Consider the following 27,517-nt stretch of genomic DNA (forward strand, 5'->3'; position numbering starts at 1 on the left):
CTGTGATGATGGATGGCTCTGGTATAGTGAATCGGCTGAAGTGCTGTAACTTTTCTGCTTTCGAAATTATTAAGAATATTTGTTTCGTCTGCTTTGGACAATGCGAATTCGGGTACAGCCTTTCTTAGTTGTTTTTCGATTTCTTTGAGAGCAGGTGTATGTTACATTCATCAGATTCTAATATATTTATCCAGGAGACTTTTGGCTTAAAAACATTATTAGCTTTTCAATTGTCACCCAGAAAATTTCATTTTCTAGCAACCTTGTTTTATGGTCTTTGATAAATGCTGTATATCTTGCAGTGGTTTCATGAACAGCTAGATTATGTATAGTGATTTTGTAGCTTCAGACTTTCAAGAGATTGTAAATAGCTTCCTCAGCGGGTTTTACATGGAAGAGGAAGAGAAGTGTGAATGTTTTTCTCATTATTAATTGCATGAAAAGGCATTCAATACCTGACTATTTTTAACAATTTTAATAACGTGTACAACATTTGCCATAAGTGAGGAAATTGAAGAAAACTTCATATCACTGCAGACAAAGTTAATTAAAAATAAACTGTACATTTCCTTAATGTTTCATAAGTAAATTATTCTACTACAGACAAGGTTAAACGTGTGTGTTTTACGTGACAACGTTGCAAATGGAGATACTTTTCTTGGACTATTGAAAACCCTTCTACATATTTGCTGCATCATCACAAATTAGAACAAAGAACTTGCTGGGGTCGTATTTTTCAATGACATCAAATACTTATCTATAATGCATTCAGCAGGGTGACGGTTACCTTCCGTGTTGATAAAATGAACAAGTATTGGATGGGGGTTGTAATATTAAAGTTTATTATTCCCTCATTATGAACATTACTCCAACCGTTACATTGTTGATTTAGATACTTCCAATCTTGTTGTGTTTGCATTTCATTAAACTTGGCATCAAGTTGTCCCTAAAAGTTTTAACTTATTTGACAATGTGGCCATTATTTTGCAAATATAAGCTATTTGAAAATACTTGTAAATTGTTTTACCAACCGCTTTCGAGCCATCGTTTTTTGACTCTTTTACAAGGTCATTTGGCAAGTCGTAATTTTCATACAATTACTTGTTAATTTATTAATTATTAATTAATAATTTTATTAATTAATGATTTATTAATTAATAATTAATAATTTAATAAATTTATAAATTATTAAGTGTTGAATTTATTACATAAGTAGTTGACTATCCTTAGCCATTTGCAATTTTTATCTGAACTTTAAGACAACTTATAGATGCTGCAAGCCAGCAAACTACTTACTCCCTTATTGCTCAACCCAAAACGTAACTTGATATGTGATGTGTGTGTGAGCTTATTAACTAATTAACTTACATGTGTTACGGTATGCATATAAGGGTTACTTACGTTTTCATCTACTGTCATTGTATCCATAAAAGTGATAATAGTACTAGATGAACATTTTATATTGATGGAGGAATCTTCAAATATGAAACTGCATCAAATATTTATAAGATACCCTCGTCACTAAAGAGTCATCAATGCTTTGATTGTTACTACAACTTGACATAAGTAATACAGTTTCATTCACTTGTTCTCTCCCAGTATTTTGCCAACAATCAGACAAACTTCTCCCTTGTAAAACTTTTAAATTTCTTTTGTTTAGACTTACAGGATACTTACAATATTTATATACAAGATTAGATATTTCATTTGCATATGCGTAATATCCAAAAGACATCGTTTAGATATATCTCCACCAATTCCAAGACACACATTATGTACCACTCATACAGCAAAAGGGCAAACGATTTTACAGACTTCATCACCCCTCTCCATAAGTGAGATCATATATGTATATTAACGCCAAAGCTTAAAACAGCCCTACATTTACAGAAATGAAATGACATGTAATATACACCTATCCTGACTGTGTTTAGGAAGAAAATATTTAGTGCTTTCTTCCTCTGCCTTAATAGTGCACCGAAAAAGTATTTTTTCAGTGTTATAAGAGTTTTTAGTGATTTATTGTGTGTGATTCGATAGTGTTGTCAAGCCCCACAATAAGAAACATAACCCTTCGACTTATTTTTTAAACAAGCCAGGTGGTGTAATGCCCCACGTTGTGTTATATATAGACAACTCTTTACACCAGTGTTTACAAACACCAACACATGGTTTAGCAAGAGGATTCTACACATCAGATAGATTCACAATCACCTGTAGATGACGGACTTGTGGTTCCTTCCACGGAGTAGATGATGACATCGGAGCAGCTGCAACAACGCCACCCGAGGACCCCTATAAATTTGGTGGAAAACTGCAACTAGGTACCAGTTATCTGGTGTCCCTCCTACTGTTTTCCACGGAACATTAGGGGTAACCTAAGCCAAGGCTTGTGGTCTGCTTCGGGACTGTGCCTATTCTTTGTCCTGGCTTAGCCTGCTTCAGGGCTCTGTCGGGAATCCCAACCACTGCCGCTTAGCCTGCATCTTGTCTCTGTAGGCCAACCAAACATCCCCCTGCTTGCCACGGAGCATTGGGTCCCTAACGCCACTCTGCTTAGCATGCTTCGGAATTCTGTACAGATCCTGTCTGTGACCTCTTGGTCAAAGACTACCTGTATCTAACTTTTCAAACTTAGAAATATTATCTGTATAGTATTTTGTAAAAATACTTTTATAGAGAAAATTTTAATTTAAAAAGCCTTCAGTTGGAGTCGATTCCGGACAGTATTTTTATTAACGCTCTATCTACAACCTATATGGGACAAAGTCTTATTATATATATAGATTGATAGATAGATAGATAGATAGATAGATAGATAGATAGATAGATAGATAAATAGATAGATAGATAGATAGATAGATAGATAGATAGATAGATAGATAGATAGATAGATAGATAGATAGATAGATAGATAGATAGATAGATAGATAGATAGATTATTTGCCTATAAATTAGAACGAAACTTTCCCAGATAATTACAATGCAATAAAGAACTTATATTATTGTAACTACGGTAATTGAAAAAAACTTAGAACCACTGAATACAGTTTGTATTTGGAAACACTAATGGGGAAACTGAAATATATTCACATCTAATATCATTCTTCCTCCTTTCACAGATCGCAAGAAAACAAAAATGGCTTACCTGCAGATATAGTTTTTAGGCTTGATTCTTCCAGATAATAAAGTTGAATTTAAGATTTACTCAAAAATGTTATTATTGAATCTCTTATTGAACCTATTTTTAGAGAAATCCTGGAGCGTAATATTTTTTTTTAAAAAAAATCAGATATTTTGAAACAACTTTAGTACATACGTATTTTTAAGAATTTACAGCTCATTCCGATTTTACTTCATTAGGACTTGGTTTAGCCAAGTTATTTCTCTATTTCATTTAAATACTTGGCTCTATTTTTTGAGTTTGTCTCATGGAAATCTCATAATATGTTAACTTTGCGATAAGCGCCCAGTTAAGTATCAATGCTACATGAGACCTAGACCTAGTGTACAGCATGGGACTCGAAAGGCACGAGCTCTTTCCGGGAATCGCATTCTGGTCACACACGCTGATGACGCGTATTATAACTATATATTCGGAAGGAAATACTCAAATAGATATTTTATCATATGAATGTTAATATATATAATAATTACAAAAAATAATTCCGCTATAATTACAGTAAGATTTGCAGCTCGTCTTGTTAAAATGTTTATAGTAAATCACGGTCAGCAAAGTAAAAGAATACCTACCAAATAGATGATTCCAATAGTGATTGTTCCAGTTTCCAGTGAACAGAGACAGCAAGACTTTCGTACGGTATACCACGCCATGTCTCCTTTCTACTCTGAAAATAAAATTACTCTCTTTTAAGTAAAGTGAAACCAATTTCAGAAATATTTGCAGAAAAAATATCTACGTTGTCTTAACTATGAATAAGTGAAAGCTTTACACTCACTAGACTTTCCAACTCAATACAGTTCTGTCTACAATATGACTATAGCGTTTAGAAGAAAGAAGCATTACCAATTCATGGTAACTTCTTCATTATGAGGAAATTTGAAACGTTTCAGGCATAACAGAGTATAAAGTAGAGAGATTAGCACAAATTATATATATATATATATATATATATATATATATATATATATATATATATATATATATATATATATGGGGTTTGAAAACAGCAACGGTAACGTTTGGGAAGTGATTTCTGACACCAGAAATATTTCTTTCAAAATTATACACTGACAAGAAGATGGAAAAATGAAATTTAAACTGCATAACTCCAAATCTATGGACATATTCGGGCCAATACCTCACTTAGGAACTAGTATGCGCCCTATCCAAATATGCAAGTTTCAGAAGCCTGCTGCACTTTGAATGCTTCTTGCATTATTGATATTTAGTAAGTGATTGCAATGTAGCAATACGGAATTCAGTTTGCAAAGTTTGAAATCATTAGAAAACAGAACTTTTTTTCTATCACGAAGAATGTCATACATTTTAACTGGAAATATAATATTACATGTGAAGAGAGTCATTCATACAACATAATCGAGGAGCAATTTGCTGATTTCGGGAGAGGAAAAGAATGATGTGAAGGCGAGGCGCAACCAGTATAATTTACAATTATATTAACCATTGAGAACATTGAATCTGTACACGATCAACACTGAAACAAATAAATTGAAGTAAAAAATAGAGGGGGTAGAAATAATTACAAGACATGTTCACTGCACTGTTAATAGGGAACTGTTAATGAGTAAATTCAAACATTTTTTGTCAAAAGCAATAGAAAGCAGATCAGAGACAACAATATTTGTTTGATCCAAGTAGAATATTGGCCCATTTTCAACGTGATTACTCTATATGCTTTCAGCTTTTCTTATTAGACTTACCTTGTTGGAAAATTTTCTGTCCTCAAAATAAAAAATGTTCTTGAAAGGACATATTTTGGGGCCATGGTACACTTCTGGCCATACAAACCTAGACGGACAAACAAGTGTTAAGTTTAAATAAATCCCTCGTTGGTCTTTACATTCACCGCTAATGCTAGAAGTGTCACGGTATTAAGAACAGGGACATGAAAATTTCAGTTTATAGTTTTTCTTTTTAATATTGCCGTTGTCTATTTAGGATTGTGGGCTGTCTGAGTTATAATATATGGCGGATGCAAATAACAGGTAGCATAAGTAAAGTATAAAGTATAATATGAGTCATTTTAAGAGAGATATTTGACGAATAGAAGAATACTATTAAATAGTCACTTAAGCTGACATACTTATTTTAAAAGTTAACTAATTTTTCCAATGTGAATTAATTGTTATTTTCTTATCTTTTGTTTTAGAGACCACTGCTTACTTTCATCCATCCGATGAAAGTTTCTGTTTTATTTTTATTACTCACGAAATGAATACTGAATGAGGAAAGGCTTCGGAAACAATTTCTCTAATTATGTGGTTTGCACCACAAATTTCTGAACATTGACCAAAGAATACGACCGACATTTGCTGCGACGGACATTAGGCGTCCTTGAACAGCATATACTTTAATATGAAATGCTGGCATAGCTCATGAGTGTACTGAAAAAGCAGGTTGAGTTGCACGTACAATAAAAATGTAGTTGAAAATTGGATTGTAATAAGAGGAAGAATAAAGCTGTGCAAATTATAATTTTTTGTTGTAACTGAATTTTGCGTTGTAATCATAATCATAACGAGATAGTTGTGGAAAACATAAAATTCAGTTATTTATTTTATGGTTATACAAACAAGTATTTCTCTTGTAACAATAAATTGCTTACAATACTTAGTATTGTGAAATGAATCATAATTTTTTAATCATGAACACGATATGCGCATAGTCGTGGAAGCGATACGGCGCTTACATAAAATTTCAGAACTGCCATATTGATAATGTATTTGTTTACTCCTCTCTCCTATAAAGGATTGGGGACATATTATGACACGCATGGGTTTGGAAAACTTACTCGATTTGAAGGTATGTATGCATGAACCCTATGTTCCTTTACGCAAACAGTATAGTATTATTTCTAGGATAATGTGTTAGGCTTTCTATGTAATTATGCTTTGAGCTTGCTGAAACCGCTCAGTGTTCGATGGTTCTTTCAGGAAGTGTTTGTATGCTACGGGAAACATTTTCGGATCCCATTGCAAATTTTAGGGCATCTTTTTGTCCCTCACTCTTGCATATGTAAGATCTCTACTGTTACTTCACAAAATATAGCTGTGCGAGCGAAAGGGTTAGAAGCCCTGTAGGGTTCGTTGTTCTCTTTCTTGTTAACAATTTAGACAAAAACAAGGTACTCGTTTCTGGAGCCATGAAATGAGTTCAGGAGATTCTAAATGCCATCCCAAAATTTATATAACATGTAAAAATATCAGAACAAATAGAATGTGATATGTGCATTGCTATCAGGAATCTTCGATTGAAGTGTGAATGTTGTGGAACGCTTGCCTCATTTGGGTTTGGTTGGTTACTTTCTGTACCAAAGGTCAATTCACATAGTGTTACCGCGAGGGAGCGATAGCGGGTGAAGGAGTGTTCTAGGAGCCAGTGTTCTAGGATCTTGCACATTGAAGTAATAAATCCAGTAATACTATTACATGCTGTAGAAGGGTATAGTTGACTGACCCACGTTAGTTCATCCTGATGTTACAAAAAGGACGTATACTTCAATTCAAAGCACGCCGTGGTGTCACGGTACGAAAGTACTTCCGTGGTATGCAAGTTTTCGGGAAATGCCTTGCCCCCTTCTCCATTCAGTCGCTTTAAAGGTACAAAACAACATGCCTTGCGGGGCTACTAACCAGTGATGCCAATTTAGCCTATTTCTGGCTAAATCTAGTCTATTTGGAGATGCATTTAGCCATAAAAATCTACGAAATGATTATAGTCTTAAATATAGCTTATTTTATGAAACTCCTTCACCATGTTTGGCTTTTCTATTAACCGTTAAATTAATTCTAAAAAATATTTTTCCGTGAAAATGTAGTGTAATTGTTTTAAAAATAGCCTATTTGTCATTATATTATACCGTATTAAATTATTTCTCTAACGGAGGGTGTTTTATTACGCAACAAACACTAGTTCTACATTCTTCTTCTCTCTCTCCAACCATACATTTACAACTACTTAATTCTTATCGACTCAGAAACAATTGTAATGTCTCTCCCGTAATAGACCATTTTGTTATTTTTTAATTATTTTCATTTTCCCATTTCATTGCAAGAATTAAAGTTTCCTAATATAAATATAGTAAAATGTTTTGTTCTTTAAGCCCCAGAGATTTTATTTATTAAAGAATACAAATAGGATATCTAATTAGCTTGAAAACTCTCAATGAAATCATGATGATCCATGTGAGTGCACAGAGATAGGAAGTGTTTGTAAGAACTATGATCTGCCGAAAGAAGTACTACTGAAAATTGGGACAATAGCAGTCTACATAAACACAGCCGATTCACAATCCAAAGATGGCGCATCAGTTCCAGCACCTCTGCTAGCTGGGCTGTTGACGGTAACAAATCAGATGAGTCGTTGATGGATTTTATTGTAATTTAAAGTCATGTATGTTGCTGTTAGTCTTCAGCGAATAAGGGAGCCGCGGTGGCTCAATGGGAGATTGTTCATGGGGTCCTTCGTTCGATCCTAGCTCCCACCAAGTGAGTTTTGTGGTGACAAAAACTGTTTGCGTGGGTTTTCTCGGGGTTCTCCCGTTTCCTCTCACTTTCTATTTCTCCATTTCATTCATTTCTCATCATTACCATCTCCTTTAGCCTTGCCGCCATAACCGTTGGACGTAATACTTTAGCTTTAATTTCATTTCATTTCAGCGAATAAAATTCAACATTCCAAATTTTACTTTAACTCACTTATAGTGCTACTCACAGAAAAGGGGTTTAAAATATAAAATGTGGGTTATAGGTTAACACTTCAAAATCTAGCCCCTTTTTTGCGTAAAAAAGGCTTATTTATGAAACCCATCTAGCCTAGTTTCTCCAGAGGTTGTTGGCAACACTGCTACTAACCGGCCTTGACACGCTATTGCTGGCTCGACAATAATGTGTGAATTAGTTATTGAGCTGTGGTAAAGTAAGTTTCAAACCTGGCTACTAACTTATGTTTGAGGGCTTTCCGCTTTAGAACCTTCCCAGTGGCTTTTCTCTTCCCCATGTCTAATACATCTTGATTCAAAATGATGTGAACGATAAGGAAATGTTCTATAAGTTATAATACTACATCAACAGTGAAATCTCTATGGAAATACTTTCTATATTATCCTAAAGTTTTGTTTGGAACGAGCGTGTTAGTTTAAAATTATTCCGCTAGGTGGCAGAGTTATTAGTTCCAAGATGACTGCCTGTGGTGCAGATAGAGCATTTTGTGTTTTACACTTTCACATTTGTCGGTCTGTTGTTAGTGTTCAACCCGATTTCCGCACAAAATTTCATAAAGATCCACAATCAAAGAACTCCATACTTAAGGGGCATGACAAATTCAACAGAACGGGATGCATTTGTTAAGAAAAATCGCCCGGTAGGCCGTCCACTTCTGAGGCAGATGTCGAAAGGGTTTGAACCAGTTTTCAACGCAGCATACAAAAGTCATGAAGGAGAGTTACCAAAGAGCTTCAAATGACTCAAACAACTGTTTGGCGTGTAGTATGTAAACATTTAAAAAATTATCCATATCGAGTGTAGTTGTTACAACACTTAACACCTAATAATCACACGTGTTGCAAGACTTTTTTGAGTCATTTCAACAGTTTCGCAGTGTTAATGATGACTTTTTGGACAAACTTTGTTTCAGTGATGAGGCTAAGTTCCCTGTGACATGACGAGTGAATAAGCAAAACTTTTGCATTTGGGGAACTGAGAAGCGTCACCAAATTTGTGAAATTGTGCGTGTTTCAGCAAAGACGAATGTGTTTTCTGCAATTTCATCTTCAAAAGTTTACGGTCCGTACTTCTTTGACGAAGAAACTGTGACTGGACAAACATTTCTACAAATGCTTCCTGCGTGGTTTATGTGACAGCTGAAACATGACAGTGCAAACATCATCTATGAATTGGATGGAGTTCCAGGTCACTTTCATCAGAAATTTTCTCAACAACAGACTGCCACACCGCTGGATTCGACGATCAGGTAAAAATGATCATCAGCTTCTACGTTAGACAACAAGATCACTGGACTTAACCCCCTGTGATTTTTTTTCTGTGGGGACATCTAAGAGACATTGTCTACAAACCCCCTCTAACCCAAGATGTGAGTGAACTGAAAGAGGGCATCACTGCTGCAGTGCAAACTGTTGATGCAAACATGTTGGAACGGGCCTGGGCGGAATTGGAAAACCGAAAATATGTATGCAGGGTAACAAAGGGGGCAAACATAGAACATTTCTGACGTACTATTTTCATTTACTTATCACAAAAACTTGGAGAGTTTTAGCACTTAACTGTAAGGTTTGAAGCTATTTGAATGATTAATAAAAAGTTATAACGAGTTGTAATCGTTCATACCGTTTTGAATCACGCTGCATAATATAGATTCCTAATCCACGCTCTGTCCATAAGAGCTGTAGAAAAGTCGGGGATGTCAGCAGATCTCTTCAGAACATGTTAGAGGGTGATCAATTAATGAGAAAAATCGAAGGCAACACTTCCACAACAGTGACCTTCATTGTGAAATTCAATATTCAAAATCGCGCCCACACGCAAGTACCAAATTTTATTTGAACTGAAATATCTTCTCACAGAAACAAGGTAGAAAATTCGCTTTTGTACCAAATTAAAGATAATTGACAGTAGAAGTAACACAACTCATTATATTTAAACACAACGTTATTTGGACGAAAAATTAGTTTTACTCGTTTCTCTTTCTTCATTTCATGACAAATAACTATGTAGTTGTTAAAAATATGAAACCGCAATCAAAACTAATTAAAAGAGCGTAAACTTACATTTCTATCGTTACCAATATCTTAAGTAGATCATAAAAATGACGCAGCTATTTAAATTTAAGTGTCACAAGGGGTAGCGTTTTTTGGACTGTTTAATAAATTATCGGAAAAACACTCACTACGCGTAAAACTTTCAAAGCTATTACTTTTCAACAAATTAAAATAGTCAATTCATTTTATCGATGAATTAAAGGTAATAGGTTCCTTTGTCGTAGGAAGTCAAGTAATAATGTTATTGCGTTTGACAAGTATTATTATTAATGTTTGTTCATATGATATGTAGCTAATGTAACTAACTAGTAGTTAATGGATCGATCTGGGCCAGCCTCGGACAGCTTCGGACAACATAGAACAACTCACGAACCCCTGGGAAATTGAACACCGTACACCGTGAACCCACGGTCTCTAACGACCTCCTTTTTAAGGGTGAATTTGTTCCCTTTTATGAGCACCTTTTAGGGGGTGTACTCGTTCTCTTTTATAACCACTTTTTAAGGGGTGAACTCGTTCCCTTTTATGAGCATATTTTTCAACCCCTACGTAACACGTAACATAACAAGGGTGTACTCGTTCTCTTTTATGAGCATATTTTTCAACCCTTACGAACACATAGAAGAGCAGATAACACATAAGGCTACGTAACACACACCAGAACAGATAACACATAAGAGTACGGAACATAACAAGGGTGTACTCGTTCTCTTTTATGAGCATATTTTTCAACCCCTATTTAAACATAGCAGAGCTAATGCAAGAGTATGGCTTATTTTCCAACCCCTATTTTAACATAGCAGAGAATAAATAATATTCATTCCCCTACGAACACATATAAGAGCATAAGACTACGTAACATAGCAAGGGTGTATTCGTTCTCTTTTATGATCAGTTTTTCAACCCCTATTTTAACATAGCAGATAGTACATAAGACTATTTAACATAGCAGTGGTGTACTCAGTTCAACCCTTATTTTAACATAGCAGAAATTACGAACACATAGCAGAGCAAATCATACATAAGATTCATTCCCTTTTATGAACATTTTTAGGGGTGTATTCGTTCTCTTTTATGATCACTTTTCCACCCCTTATTTTACCATAGCAGAAATTACACTGAGACTACGAACACATAGAAAAAAACTACGTAACATAGCAGGGGTGGACTCGTTCTCTTTTATGAGCACATTATGAACACACAGCAGATACATAAGACTCGTTCCACCCCTATTTGAACAATGCACAGCTAATAAAAGAGTATGGCACATTTTTTAACCCTTATTTTAACATAACGAAACATAGCGAAGATTAAACATAGTCTATTTTAAGGGGTGTACTCGTTCTCTTTTATGATCACTTTTTCAACCCCTATTTTAACATAGCAGATAGTACATAAGACTATTTAACATAGCAGGAGTGTACTCGTTCCAACCCCTATTTTAACATAGACATTGAGCACATTAAAGCAAAGATTACTGAACCGTTCACCCACGTTCTACAGATAGTCATTTTAAGGGGTATATTCATTCTCTTTGATGATCACTTTTCCACCCTTATTTGAACATAAAAAATTCATTCCACCCCTAATTGAAGATAGTCCATTTTAAGGGTGTATTTATTCTCTTTTATGAGTATCGTTTCCAACCCCTATTCGAACACAGCAACAAACTAGAGAATAATGGGGATGTACTTGTTCCCTTTTTTAACCCCTATTTCTCACAGAGGCTAGGGACATAGCAGATTACATAACAAAGAATTCTTTTTACCTGGGTCTTATAGTTTATGTGGGATACGCCCTTTTTATAACAACTTTAACCGATTTGGATGAACCTCGGCATATGGGGGTTTTCGACCATGCTGATTACGAATATCATATTTTTTTACCTGGATTCTATAGTTTGTGTGGCATACGCCCTTTCTATGACATTTTCAACCGATTTGGATGAAACTCGGCGTATAGGGGTTTTCGGACATGCAGATTACGAATATTGTATTTATATTTACCTGGGTCTTACAGTTTAAGTGGATACGCCCTTTGTCTGACACTTGAAACCCAATTACTCGTAAACGAAGCAAAATATTGAGGTGCTGTTTCTACATTTAGTAATTGGTCATCAGGTACTACAAGTTCCAAAAATAATGACCATCGAAGTCAAAGGTCAAAATACTTAAAACCTAATAACTCGAAAATGGATCCACATACTGAGGTGCTGTTTATATATTTAGTAATTGGTCATGAACTACTACAAGTTTCAAAAAATAATGGTCATCGAGGTCAAAGGTCAAAATACTTAAAACCTAATAATTCGAAAACAAAGCAACTTATTGAGATGGTGTTTCCACATTTAGTAATAGTTCACCAACTACCCAAAAAAATGGTCATCGAGGTTAAAGGTCAAAATACTTAAAACCTTATAACTCGGAAACGAAGCAACGTATTGAGGTGCTGTTTCCAAATCTAGTAATAAGTCATCAACTAGTACATGTTAAAAGAAGCACTGACCATCAAGAACAAAGGTCAATCTCTTAAATGAGCAACGTATTGAAGTGCTGTTTCCAAATCTAGTAATTGGTCATCAACTACTACAAGTTTCAAAAATAATGGTCATCGAGGTCAAAGGTCAATCTTGTAAATGAAACCACATATTGAGATAACGTTTCCTCATTTAGTAAATTTGTGTGATCTAGTCAATTTTGTACGAAGCAGAAAAAAGTGAAGAAGGAATAAATTTGAGTGGCTTATTTACTTATGTATTAATGGGAAAGAAATCAAAGGAACACAATTTTAACTAGCGCAGAATTCCTGTACCTTTTTGGGCTATTCAAATGGACTAACAAGAAAGAAAGTAAAAATATGTCATATTAACTAGCTGAGAATTATATGCCATCTTGTATTATTTAAACAAAACAAAAGGCTAAATTTGAGAAAGAGAACATGGACCATTTTACTCAAATTTGGATAGAGTATTTATCTTTGTATGAACCAAAAAAATGAAGAAGGTTCAATATTTCTGTACAATTTTGTACTACCCAAATAAACGAAATTTTAGTTTTGTACCAATCACAAGAAAATCAAAGAAGAGTCATTTCAACTAGCTCAGCATTTTATAACTTTTTGTGCTATTCAAATAATAGAGGAAACAAATTTCAGTGGTCTATTTTATTTTTGTACCAATCAGAAGAAAAGCAAAGATATGTCATTTTAACTATTTAAACAAACGAAATTATACATTTGAATGACCTATTCAATTTTATACCAACGAGAAATGCCATTTTGTACTAATCAAATAAAAAAACCGAAGCAGGATCATTTTAACACTCAGGCTTCGTACTACTCCAATAAACGAAGGAATACCAACCAGAAAAAAATAAGTGAAGATTAGGTGGATTATTTTCTTTTGTACCAACTAGAAAAGAGAAGATGAGCTACTTTAACTAGCTCAGAATTTATGTAACTTTTGAACTACTTAAATGTTCTATTTTGTATCAATCAGAAAAACCCGAAGAAAGATCATTGTAACAAGTTCATAATTCCTGTAAGGATAGAATAATTTTGATGTTCTACTTTTTATACCAAGAGATAAAATGAACTAGCTGAATATACGAAATAATAAATTTAAGTGACCTATTCAATTTTGTACCAATGAGAAATGACATTTCAACTGGCTCAGAATTTTACTACTCAAATAAACAATGGAGTATTTAGTTTTATATCACCGAGAAAAACAAAAAATTGTACCATTTTGGAGTATTCAAATAAACAAAGGACTTATAATTTGTGTCAACACAAAATCAATTAAGCGAAGTAATGCATTTGAGTGAGCTAATTAATTTAAAAAAACCGAAGCAGGATATTCTTAGCTAGCTGAGTATTTTATACCATTTTGTATTATTTCAACAAACAAAGAAATAAATTTATATTGACCAGAAAAAGCAAAAAAAGACTATTTTTACCAGCTGCGAATTTTATATTATTTTAAACTAGTCTCATAAACGAAGGCATATATATGAGTGAGCTATTTAGCTTTGTACGAACCAGAAAAAAGTGAAGAAGGTTCATTTTATACCTTTTGGTGCAATTCAAGTAATCGAGGGAATAAATTTGGGTGGTCTATTTTATTTTTGTACTCATTCGAAAAAAGCGAAGAAGGACCATTTTATACCTTTTTTGCCATTCCTATTTCCTTTTGTTCCAACGAGATCCATTTATAACAGGCTTAGATTTTTATGCCTTTTGTAATATTTCTACCAAACAGAAAAAAGCTACACAAATAAACAAAGGAATAAATTTGTACTAACCACAAAAAAGCGAAGAAATGCCATTTTTAACTAGCTCAGAAATTCTAGACCATGTTGTACTATTTAAACAAACAAAGGGATAAATTTGAGTGGTTATTCAGTTTTGTAGCAAGAAGAAAAAGGAAAGAAATAACATTTTGTACTAATCAAATAAATGAAGGAATAAATTTGGGTAGAATATTTAGTTTTGTACCAAGCAAAATAAGAAAAGCAGTGAAGAACGAATAAAATTTGGATGGACTATTTTCTTATGTACCAACAAAAAAGAGAAACCGAAGGAGGAATACATTTGGGTGACCTATTCAGTTTTGTACTACTAACATAAACAAAGGAATAAAATTGAATGTTCTACAGAAGAAAACGGAGAAGGGCCATTTTATTTAATTTTGTAGTACTCAAATATAAAAAGGTATAAATCTGTGTAAGCCATTCAGTTTTTGTACTAAGCAGAAAATTTTTTGGCTTTTTTTAGAAAGACAATTTTATCTTTTGTATTCAGATTTTCCGGCTACTTTTTGCGCTCTACAAATAGAGATCATTTTATGTGTCTTTTGTAACGAAGGAACAAATTTGAAGCAGGCTCATTTTAACTAATCCTGCTTCGAGTAGATCAATGTGGAATTTTTGCGACTTTCATTTTCGAATACATACGGATTAAACCACTGCGGCAAAAAATACTACTCTCTTCTTATGCTTATTTGGAGTAGACTTAAAAGGATTAACAATTAGAAACACACTAGTAGGGCGTCGATTCAGTAAAACCCGTTATGCTTTCTTCTTAGGTCTTCAGCATGCATTTTAAACCAAGAGCAGCAAGATTAATATTTGTATTCCCCTGCTGGATAGAAATTCGATACTTGGAAATTGACCCAATAAGCATCTGTTAAATTTATCCATATCTTAAAATTTATGAGGTTACAGCTAGTAAAAGAAAACGAATAGATAATTTTGAGACAGTTCCATATGGGTAAATACTGTAGTAGTAGAAACGAAGGTCTTTTTAATTAAGTAGAGATAAAGAGAGAGTGTGAAAAAATGAATAATTAAATTTTAAATCATTATTATTATTATTTTAGAGGTCAAAGGGAAGAATAAATAAATTTGAGTGTCATATGTACGAAGAAGATATACCATTTTATTATATTATCGTGTGCTGTTTAAACAAATGTAGAGAAATGCACTACTCAAATAAACGAAGGAATTTAGTTTTGTACCGGGCAAAAAAGGAGTGAAGAATGAATAAAATTTGAATGGAATATTTTCTTTTGTACCAGCTGGGAAAAATGAAGGAATTTAGTTTTGCACCATTGTAAAAAACTAAGTATTTTGTACTATTTATACCACCGAGAAAAAAACATTCAAATAAATGAAGCTATAAATTGGGATAGAATATTTAGTTTTGTACCAAGGCATAGTATTGTAGGTTAGATATTTTCGGTTGGATAATGGTATACAGCCATGTTTGTTGAACAGAATGCCCACTATAACGATGTGGTAGACAATTATTTGATGGATAGATATTTGTTTAATGGTCGCTATTATCGCTTCTTTCGATATGGGAGAACACAGGACACTTTGGATGAGCTACTACAGTTTTGGAATCATGAGTGCGAGTTCAGGACAAGTATCCAGATTGCAGATTTACTTGGTTTCTTTACACGATGTGGTAAAACTGGCCTTCTTACGGTATCTCCTGATACCTATCTGTTAGACCTCGCAGTATTTGGAAACTTGGTGGAAAAGAATAACAAATGTTTTTTCTCACAATAAAGCTATACATACAGAATAATCCATTATGGCAAAAAATACTACTTTCCCCTTATGCTTATTTGGAGTAGACTTAAGAGAATTTAGGTGGTATTACATTATACTTCGATTACAAGAAGGATACATTGTGTAAGAATTTCCAATTAATAGCGGTATTGCACTGTGTTTATCATATAATAATAATATGTAATAGTGCAGTTTCTTTTTCGAATGAGAGTAGTTTTTAAATAGGTTACATTGCACAAGAGTTTTAAAGGTGTATTGTAGTGTACATTTTCTAGTCTACCAGCAATAATGATCTCTGAGAGATTTATTAGGTAAAGAAAAAACTTACCCGATAACAGTTACACCGCCATTCTGCGACAATGTTCCAAACACATTTATACCATCTAATTTCTCAGATTTAAGGCTAAATTAAATGAGGAAGAGGTGTACCACAAATTGTGCAAAAGTATTTGAGAGATATAAGTAAGAAGTACTAGGATGGAGTTAGCAGATGTGCCAATAGAAAAATTTCATTACATCTACAAACAGAATATTATACAAGATTTTGCAGGTATTATAATTTTTGAATGGAAGGACAAGAATATTAACACTATTTGTAACAACGATGATTCCGTGAGTGCTTCCATTAAAATTTACAACAAATTTATTTGCCAAATTTTTGGGTAACTATCTAATTGATTTTTTTCATTGTTCAGACAAGCCTTTGCAGGGTATTACGAGATTGGAAGCAATTACCTTTAACTACTATACTGATGAGTGGATCCAACTTTACACATCAAAGAATATTTTACGGATATGTATTCCTTCGTTTATTTTAGTAGTACAAAACTGAATAGGTCACCCAAATTTATTCCTCCTTCGGTTTCTCTTTTTTGTTGGTACATAAGAAAATAGTCCATCCAAATTTTATTCGTTCTTCACTGCTTTTTCTTATTTTGCTTGGTACAAAACTAAATATTCTACCCAAATTTATTCCTTCATTTATTTGATTAGTACAAAATGTTAGTTCTTACCTTTTTCTTCTTGCTACAAAATTGAATAACCACTCAAATTTATCCCTTTGTTTCTTTAAATACTACAACATGGTCTAGAAATTCTGAGCTAGTTAAAAATGGCATTTCTTCGCTTTTTTTGGTTATTATAAATTTATTCCTTTGTTTATTTTTGTAGCTTTTTTCTGGTTGGTAGAAATATTACAAGAAAGGTATAAAAATCTAAGCCTGTTATAAATGGTTCTCGTTGGAACAAAAGGAAATAGGAATGGCAAAAAAGGTATAAAATGGTCCTTCTTCGCTTTTTTCGAATGAGTACAAAAATAAAATAGACCACCCAAATTTATTCCCTCGATTATTTGAATTGCACCAAAAGGTATAAAATGAACTTTCTTCACTTTTTTCTGGTTCGTACAAAGCTAAATAGCTCACTCATATTTATGCCTTCGTTTATTAGACTATTTTAAAATAATATAAAATTCGCAGCTAGTAAGAAAGATCTTTATATATTTTAAAAAATATATAAATTATAAGTCCTTTGTTTATTTGAATACTCCAAAATGGTACAATTTTTTGTTTTCCTCGGTGATATAAAACTAAATACTCCATTGTTTATTTGAGTAGTAAAATTCTGAACCAGTTGAAATGCCATTTCTCATTGGTACAAAATTGAACAGGTCACTTAAATTTATTATTTCGTATATTCAGCTAGTTCATTTTTTATCTTGGTATAAAAAGTAGAAAATCAAAATTATTCTTTCCTTACAGGAATTATGAACTTGTTACAATGATCCTTCTTCGGGTTTTTCTGATTGATACAAAATAGAACATTTAAGTAGTTCAAAAGTTACATAAATTCTGAGCTAGTTAAAGTAGCTCTTCTTCTCTTTTCTAGTTGGTACAAAAGAAAATAATCCACCTAATCTTCATTTCTTTTTTTTCTGGTTGGTATTCCTTCGTTTATTGGAGTAGTACAAAGTCTGAGTAAGTTAAAATGATCCTTCCTCGTTTTTTTTATTTGATTAGTACAAAATGGCATTTCTCGTTGGTACAAAATTGAATAGGTCATTCAAATGTATAATTTCGTTTGTTTAAATAGTTAAAATGACATATCTTTGCTTTTCTTCTGATTGGTACAAAAATAAAATAGACCACTGAAATTTGTTTCCTCTATTATTTGAATAGCACAAAAAGTTATAAAATGCTGAGCTAGTTGAAATGACCCTTCTTTGATTTTCTTGTGATTGGTACAAAAATAAAATTTCGTTTATTTGGGTAGTACAAAATTGTACAGAAATATTGAACCTTCTTCATTTTTTGGTTCATACAAAGATAAATACTCTATCCAAATTTGCGTAAAACGGTCCATGTTCGCTTTCTCAAATTTAGCCCTTCGTTTTAATTAAATAATACAAGATGACATATAATTCTCAGCTAGTTAATATGACATATTTTTACTTTCTTTCTTGTTAGTCCATTTGAATAGCCCAAAAAGGTACAGGAATTCTGCGCTAGTTAAAATTGTGTTCTATTGACTTCTTTCTCATTAATACAAAAGTAAAAAAGCCACTCAAATCTATTCCTTCTTCACTTTTTTCTGCTTTGTACAAAATTGAATAGATCACACAAATTTACTAAATGAGGAAACGTTATCTCAATATGTGGTTTCATTTACAAGATTGACCTTTGACCTCGATGACCATTATTTTTGAAACTTGTAGTAGTTGATGACCAATTATTAGATTCGGAAACAGCTCCTCAATACCTTGCTCCATTTAAGAGATTGACCTTTTACCTCGATGGTCAGTACTTTTTTAACATGTACTAGTTGATGACTTATTACTTGATTTGGAAACTGCACCTCAATACGTTGCTTTGTTTTCGAGTTATTAGGTTTTAAGTATTTTGACCTTTGACGTCGATGACCATTATTTTTGGAACTTCTAGTAGTTCATGACCAATTGCTAAATATGGAAACCACCTTAGTATGTGGATCCATTTTCGAGTTATTAGGTTTTAGGTATTTTGACCTTTGACCTCGATGGTCATTATTTTTGGAACTTGTAGTACCTGATGACCAATTACTAAATATGGAAACATCACCTCAATATGTTGCTTCGTTTACGAGTAATTGGGTTTTAAGTGTCATACAAAGGGCGTATCCCACATAAACTATAAGACCCAGGTAAAAATAAATATAATATTCGTAATCAGCATGTTCGAAAACCCCCATATGCCGAGTTCCATCCAAATCTGTTAAAATTGTCATAGAAACGGCGTATGCCACATAAACTATAGAACCCAGGTAAAAACAAAAATTATATTTGTAATCAGCATGGTCGAAAAACCCCATATGCCGAGATTCATCCAAATCGGTTAAAATTGTTATAGAAAGGGCGTATCCCACATAAACTATAAGACCCAGGTAAAAAGAATTCTTTGCTATGTAATCTGCTATGTCCGTAGCCTCTGTGGGAAATAAGGGGTGAAAAAGGAAACAAATACATCTCCATTATTCTCTAGTTTGTTGCTGTGTTCGAATAGGGGTTGGAAACGATACTCGTAAAAGAGAATAAATACACCCTTAAAAATGGACTATATTCAATTAGGGTGGAATGAATTTGCTATGTTCAAATAAGGGTGGAAAAAGTGATCATCAAAGAGAATGAATACACCCCTTAAAATGACTATCTGTAGAACGTGGGTGAACGGTTCAGTAATCTTTGCTATAATGTGTCCACTGTCTATGTTAAAATAGGGGTTGGAACGAGTACACTCCTGCTATGTTAAATAGTCTTATGTACTATCTGCTATGTTAAAATAGGGGTTGAAAAAGTGATCATAAAAGAGAACGAGTACACCCCTTAAAATAGACTATGTTTAATCTTCGCTATGTTTCGTTATGTTAAAATAAGGGTTGAAAAATGTGCCATACTCTTTTATTAGCTGTGCATTGTTCAAATAGGGGTGGAACGAGTCTTATGTATCTGCTGTGTTCATAATGTGCTCATAAAAGAGAACGAGTCCACCCCTGCTATGTTACGTAGTTTTTTCTATGTGTTCGTAGTCTCAGTGTAATTTCTGCTATGGTAAAATAAGGGGTGGAAAAAGTGATCACAAAAGAGAACGAATACACCCCTAAAAATGTTCATAAAAGGGAATGAATCTTATGTATGATTTGCTCTGCTATGTGTTCGTAATTTCTGCTATGTTAAAATAGGGGTTGAACTGAGTACACCACTGCTATGTTAAATAGTCTTATGTACTATCTGCTATGTTAAAATAGGGGTTGAAAAAGTGATCATAAAAGAGAACGAGTACACCCTTGCTATGTTACGTAGTCTTATGCTCTTATATGTGTTCGTAGGGGAATGAATATTATTTATTCTCTGCTATGTTGAAACAGGGGTTGGAAAATAAGCCATACTCTTGCATTAGCTCTGCTATGTTTAAATAGGGGTTGAAAAATATGCTCATAAAAGAGAACGAGTACACCCTTGTTATGTTGCGTACTCTCATTATGTGTTATCAGTTCTGGTGTGTGTTACGTAGCCTTATGTGTTATCTGCTCTTCTATGTGTTCGTAAGGGTTGAAAAATATGCTCATAAAAGAGAACGAGTACACCCTTGTTATGTTACGTGTTACGTAGGGGTTGAAAAATATGCTCATAAAAGGGAACGAGTTCACCCCTTAAAAAGTGGTTATAAAAGAGAACGAGTACACCCCCTAAAAGGTGCTCATAAAAGGGAACAAATTCACCCCTAAAAAGGAGGTCGTTAAAGACCGTTGGTTCACGGTGTACGGTGTTCAATTTCCCAGGGGCTCGTGAGTTGTTCTATGTTGTCCGAAGCTGTCGAAAGCTGGCCCAGATCGATCCATTTTCTACTACTTAATTATTATATTGTTTTGTTTTGCAGAATTTGATCACGGTCACGTTAATGTGGGAGTTTTGTGAAGAGTATCTGAAGCCTCTGACTCCATGAGTAAGAAAGGATAAAGAATATATACAGATGTGCAGGTGGCCTGTTGGTTATTCTGCAACTGTCGCGGAGTAGCTGATAATGAAATCATTACGATCTAAGAAAAGATGTTAAATGCGTGGCGTACGATGAACGTTCCGTTGAGCGCATTAAGTTCCAATGGTAGCTATAGTTGGTTTAATGTGTCTTGGTAAATTATGCAGAACTTACGGTGGAGATGCCGTTGAACTTCCCTAACAGGAGGCAGCTCGAAATTGTCCAGAATTTGGCTGTTGCGTTTTTATCTATGACTGGCTCTCGTTTCCACACATCCAAGTGTTTGAAGATGACTGTTAGAAGCATGTTGCCAGGCAGGGCATGCATAAGAAAGTGTGGATAAGACTATCATCTTCATTATGTGTACGCGGATCTCACGAGAAATTTAACTACAGCAAAAGATGGGATAGAATACTGATATTTTGCGTAATGCTCGTTGCTTTATGTCTTTGATGTGTGAGGCGAACAGTAACCCACGATCTAAAGTCACACCGAGATATTTAGCGTTTGTGGTGTGAGGAATGTTTCCATTATCATACTGTAAATTTCGAGCAGAGTGAATGCGTCTTCGACTTGGATGACTGCACAGCTTTTGTCTGAGTTGATTTTAATTATCGAACTTCTGGCCCCTTCCTGAAACCGTTATAGTTCATATTGCATGTAGATGTAACACTGTGCTGGTCTTGAGAAAGGCAGTGTCGTCAGCATACATTGCGAAAAAGCAATGTGGTAAGGTCGGGAGATCTGCCGTGTACAGATTATATAAAAGCGGTGAAAGTACAGCACCCTGTGGAACACCTACTTTGATTGGTCAAGACGATCTGGAAAACCTTGGGTGTATAGTTTATATAATAATCCTGCTAACCAGACTTTATCAAATGATTTTGACACAACCAGGTATACTTTGATTAAAGGAGAATTTAATTTAATTTGATGGTAATATCAGTGTGCTTGTGAGAGCTAGTAATATTAAACTAAGGTTTTCTTCAGTTTCAAAATTGTTACGAATATATGACTTTAGCTGTGCTTTAGAGAATATTTACATATTTTTATTCAGAGCATAATGCAAAATTACTGACACCAAACATAAAACACTCATGTAATTTTTGGAACAATTTAAGAGGCATTGACAGGTATAGCAGGAGTTGCACCATTTCCAAGCAATAATTCACTCAGATACATTTCAAAGAAGATAAACTTTGTTTTTGTGCAGAGGTAGTCTTTTAAGACATCTTGAATTTCAATTTTGTTTTCCGGGAAAGCCCAAAATCTCTCAATTTGCACCGGTAGGAATGTGTACATGACAGATTAGTTAGTATTATAGGTGAGGCGGATACCCTTTGCTGTGTTTCCACATGTTTCACCGAGGTGATTAGAAAGTCACATTAAATCCCTGCGGGTGAGTGTTTAAACATTGCTGCAGCTCCTGAAGAATACATCAAACAGATAAGCAAATCAGCTAAACCTTTCATTCGAGTTTTACGAAGTTGGTTCATAATATCAGCAATAATTGTTGTATTCATTGGAGAATTTCCATAGAAAACGTACTCAGACGGCCCCAACAATTTTTGCAAAGTAGACAAAGTGGACTACTTTATTTGCTTGACAAATTAGTGGACGTTTTCGTCTGTGAATGGTCTTCGACAACGGAGTTGTTTTGTACAAACATCGCTCGTTTCGGAATACCACATAAGCTTCATTGCTGCGGGTCAGGTAATTCAAGATTTCTTCTGGATTAGAATCTGGCACAACTTCATGCGACATGAAATGGTACAACTTCAAAGGACTGTGAACTTTGTACGGGGTTTCCCTGCGCTCTATAAAATTCTACCATTCCGGTAATAGAGCTACGAACTTCATCAAATACATTACCAAGGAACTCATTGTTTCTTTGTGATATACCGAGAGTCTGACTGAATATTTGGCATGTCGAAAGAACTTCGTGGTACGACAGTCCCCACTCCGTAATATAATTCTTTCTGCGCGTCTGACTCATAATCCCTTCCGATGATTTCTTAGATCTATTTATAATCTGTTGAAGTATAATATCAGCACCAACTGTGCTAAATACATTGTTCGTTCTTCTGACTACGTAGTGACCATTCGTGAACTGAGCATTTATGTCCGGGTGTTGAGTCTTCAAATTTCAAATTTGTTCAAAATAGAAAGAAGCGCACCACAGGGAAATGATTCGATTGAATGCCATAAACACCCGAAGCAACTTCTGTACAATATGCAGATGTAGCGGCCAGTATCCTTCTCGGGTAGCTCTTATAAGGCTTTTCAGCAGAAATAAAAAATGTAAAAACTGTTCAAGGCAGTGGCACTGCTCTGAGATTGAGCTGAGTTTCTCTAAAAGTTCTTCAAAGCTTCGATATTTCATTTGAATTAACGACCAGCTCTGTGAACTGATAAGAGCACGTTAAGCTTGTCTTTTTTTTCATAATAGTCATAGTGCCAACGAACTGTTGTATTTCAGACGCGCACCACACCTTCTAATATACACCTTCTTACAGGAAAGTCTTCCCTTTAGCATAAACACATCTGCAGTCATAAACATACATTTCATTGCCCTACCGTAGATAGTTCCCTTTAGAATACTTTCGGTTACTTTGGACCCAAACATTTTCTAAGAAAAGATACTCCAAACCACTTCCAGATATGCACTGTCCTGCCAGATATGTACTTCTAGATTTGTAAATTTTCGCTTGCGTCCCAAATATGATGTTCAGCTTAACCACTTGTAGCCCTTCTGCTAGGAACATCTAAAGAGGTTGATAAATTCTAGTTTTGCCAGGAGTTATGAAGTTGCTGGCTGTCCACATATTCTTCTTCAATACCGAAATCTGTGCGAAGGAGAGCCGTTCGTACTTCTTTCGCAGCACTCGTATGTGAATCGATCTCATTTTCTCAGCTACTTCTTCGTCACTAAATAATGAGTTGATCCCTAGAGTCGGTGTATTTCTTTTCGGAGGCTTAGAAAAGGTTACCTTTTCTCCAAAGATTAACTTGGATGTTGTTATTAAAAGTCAGTTCATTGTTTCCATTATTGAAGTCTCGAATTTTCAACAATGTCAATCCACACCCTCATCCAATAGTTTCTCGATAATTTTCGCCACTTTATTAAACACTACACCTTTATTAGTTTTCTTAGACTCGGTAGTTGTGCTATCTGACTTCTGAGAATATTTATTGAACTGCAGAACATAGTGCTCAAGACAGGGCTTATGATAATAGAGATCTGCATTGAAAACAGGTAATTCATCCTCCAAGTCACAAGTTCTCATAAATCCGTCATCTTTAAAGAACATCGTTGCGGATAAAAATGTAGTTGCACGATTTGATTCACATATTCTGTACTTTTTAAAAAAAAAATCCGTTGTGTTTCTTTTTCGAACATACCACACATAAAACATTTCTTGTTTGAAGATGCTGACTGTCAAACGGGAATATCTACTCTCATTTTCTTTGCCATTGGTTCAGATTGAGATTTTATTGAATGTTGATCCTGCTCCTCAGTTTCTCTATGTTCTCTTTTTCTTCCGTAACAACACATTCGTGTTTGAAATAACATACAGAAAGCGTGATTACAATGATACACAAATTCTTCACCTCGCTGAAGATCCTTAAGTCTTTTCAGAACACCATCCTTGCGAATTTCAGCCGTAGCTGTAATATTTTCTCTCCCTCGGAAAGACGGCATTGTTTTACCTGAAGATTTGTCACGATTCTAACATATGATGCAGGCATTTACGTCTAATACATATGCAGAGGAAGAGGTGTCTCGGGATAGGGAGATGTCAAACAGGTTTTCTATAGTCATTGTCTACGATATTGGAGATAACTATGGATTTTTATTAATCCACTGTCCACATTAGAGTCCACAAAATTAGCTACATATTATATGAACAAACATATTAATAATATTTGACAAATGCAATAACATTATTATTTCACTTCCTACGACACACGAACCTATTACAATTAATTTATCGATAAAATGAATTGACTATTTGTCATTCATAGCGGATTTGTTGAAAAGTAATAGCTTTGAAAGTTTTGCTCATAGTGAGTGTTTTTCCGGTAATTTATTAAACAGTCCAAAAAAGGCTACACCCTGCGTCACTTAAATGTAAATAGCTCCGTCATTTTTCAAGATTTACTAAATATATTGGTAACGATAGAAAGGTAAGTTTATACTCCTTTAATTAGTTAGGACTGCGTTTTCATATTCTTAATAACTTCATAGTTATTTGTCATGGAATGAAAAAATAAAACGAAAAAGGTAATAACCGGTATTTTGGTTATATAATAATTATTTGGTATTTCGATCCAAATAACCGTTATTTTTAATTATGAAGGCAACATGTAAACAATATATCCAGTTTTCTTACTTCTACTATCAATTATCTTTAATTTGGTACAAAAACTGTGTTCTCTTTGAAGATATTTCAGTTCAAATAAAATTTGGTACTTGGGCGCGGGCGCCATTTTGAATATTGAATTTCACAATCAAGGCCCCGGTTGCGGAAGTGTTACCTTCGATTTTTTCATTAATTGATCACTCTCTAACAGATTCTGAAGAGTTCTCCTGTCATCCCCGACTTCTCTACAGCTCCTATGGACAGAACCTAGACTATCTCGCTTACGGAGAACGTTCAGCAGTTAAATAGAGTGAATTAATAGGATGGTATTGCTATTTAGTCAACGTTTTTGTTATGTTTAGAATAAGGTTATTCACGTGCCTTGCTGAATGCACATATTGTTTATGTTTTCGTGTTATTACCCTCTAGGTTTTTCGAGACATTTGAGTTCGATCTTTCTTTTAACTTTATGTTTGATGACATGCTTGTATTGTTTCAGCTATATGTTGCTTGACATTAATAAAGGGAACATTTTTTATAAATGTATCCTTTGTGTAAAATATAAATTTTAACATAAATATATATTTACTAAAATTACATTTCTAGTGTAAAGTTTCACACTTACGCACCGAGACTGAGGAGGATGGTGATGATGAGTAATGAACGAAGTATTGAAATGAAAATGGAATTCGGAAGGGTGTCCCAGCATGGCCTTGTGGAATGTATTGTTAGAATAGAATATTTAAATGTATTTTTCGAAGTTCAGAAGTGGAAATGGGAGCTGGATGTATTATGCAAAATTGCCTTGACACAACTTTTTTTAGCTTTCTATTTTCTGATTTTGAGTTAGTTCTTTGATTATATTGTTAGTGTCTATTTTGCTTTTAAGTTTACAACTATTCCTTTAGAATCAGCATTAAATAATCTTACTCGTACTTAATAATTAAAAAATGATTACACAGGGTATGGCTTCTTCGGTATCTTACCCCAGAAAGTATACAGTAATAATTACTGTACCGAGAGAAGCGGATTACATTAGTTTATTTTAGCAATAATTGTTTTCAATGACATGAAAAAAGGGGGCCGCGGTGGCACAGTGGTAAAGCATTCACCTTTGGTACGTCGGATCCCTACTTCGGTCACAGCTTGTCCAAGTTGGCTTTGTGGTGGACAATCACTGTGTGCGTGGATTTTCTCGGGCTATCCCGTTTTCGCCCACATTCTTGTTTTCATGATTTCATTCATCTATCATCATTACTGTCTTCCTTATCCTAATGCATTACGTGGAACGTTAAACTAAATACTTCATTTCATGAAAAAAAATGTGGCAAACAATGAAGTACAATTCTAGCCTAATTTAATGTCACACATATCCCTTTCCTTTAAAAATATTATGATATTCAATATGGCGGGATCAAAAATGGCTGCCACGAAAAAACACCCCTTTGAATGCAGTTTTTGTAGCAATACTCACTTGCAACGTTGGTTTTCCTCCATCCATTCGTTTCGGTATTACTGGCCTGTAAGGATACTTTTGAGTAAGCCTGTATAATTATCCATTGTGAACAATTCAACATTTAACTATCTCTGTTTATTTATGACACGAGTAAAGAATCCTAGTGTAATTTGTATAAACTATTTACTTTTTCATTCTTCCTTAATACGACAGTTTTTAAAAATTACAAATAGTACATTTTCTCGCTGTGAAATGCTGCTTTTGGACATTGCTACAATTAGAAAGTAAATTATATATTTTACTAATTTATAACATGGTTTTGTTATAAAATATGTAACTACGCATGCTATAAATGTTTACTAGTATTAAAAGTTTGATATTCCTTTGTGATAATACATATATCATGTAGCGGCTGCAAGTAAATGTATGACACTTAAAAGTATTTCAGAAAAAAGTGCTAATAAACATAGGTCTGGAAATAATTTCAGAGAGAGAAGCGTCGTAAAGATTTTGCAGGCACTTTATTTTAGGGCTACATCTGAAGCAAATTTACCGGAAAATGAAAATCAGAGTAGAACTTTGTTTCAGTATTGCATAGAAAATAAGGAAAAAAATTTGTGTCTTCCGAAATGTT

The 27,517-nt window shown here is 34.2% G+C and overlaps 1 protein-coding gene across 2 annotated transcripts in view; it reads right to left on the reverse strand.

The window, feature by feature from the left end:
- LOC145681633 (uncharacterized) overlaps positions 1-27,517 on the reverse strand; it is a 374,326-nt gene that overhangs the window by 253,898 nt on the left and 92,911 nt on the right. Inside the window, exon 2 of one of the 2 annotated variants that reach the window (XM_081753249.1) lies at positions 3,754-3,848. In XM_081753249.1, the coding sequence (XP_081609375.1) occupies positions 3,754-3,834 (81 nt within the window). In that variant the 5' untranslated portion in view covers positions 3,835-3,848. The remainder of the gene's footprint in view (positions 1-3,753; positions 3,849-27,517) is intronic. The other variant, XM_081753250.1, reaches the window with a different exon arrangement.

The sequence above is a fragment of the Thermobia domestica genome, chromosome 3, assembly GCF_964235325.1.
Source record: "Thermobia domestica chromosome 3, izTheDome1.hap1.1, whole genome shotgun sequence".
Classification (NCBI taxonomy): Eukaryota; Metazoa; Arthropoda; class Insecta; order Zygentoma; family Lepismatidae; genus Thermobia; species Thermobia domestica.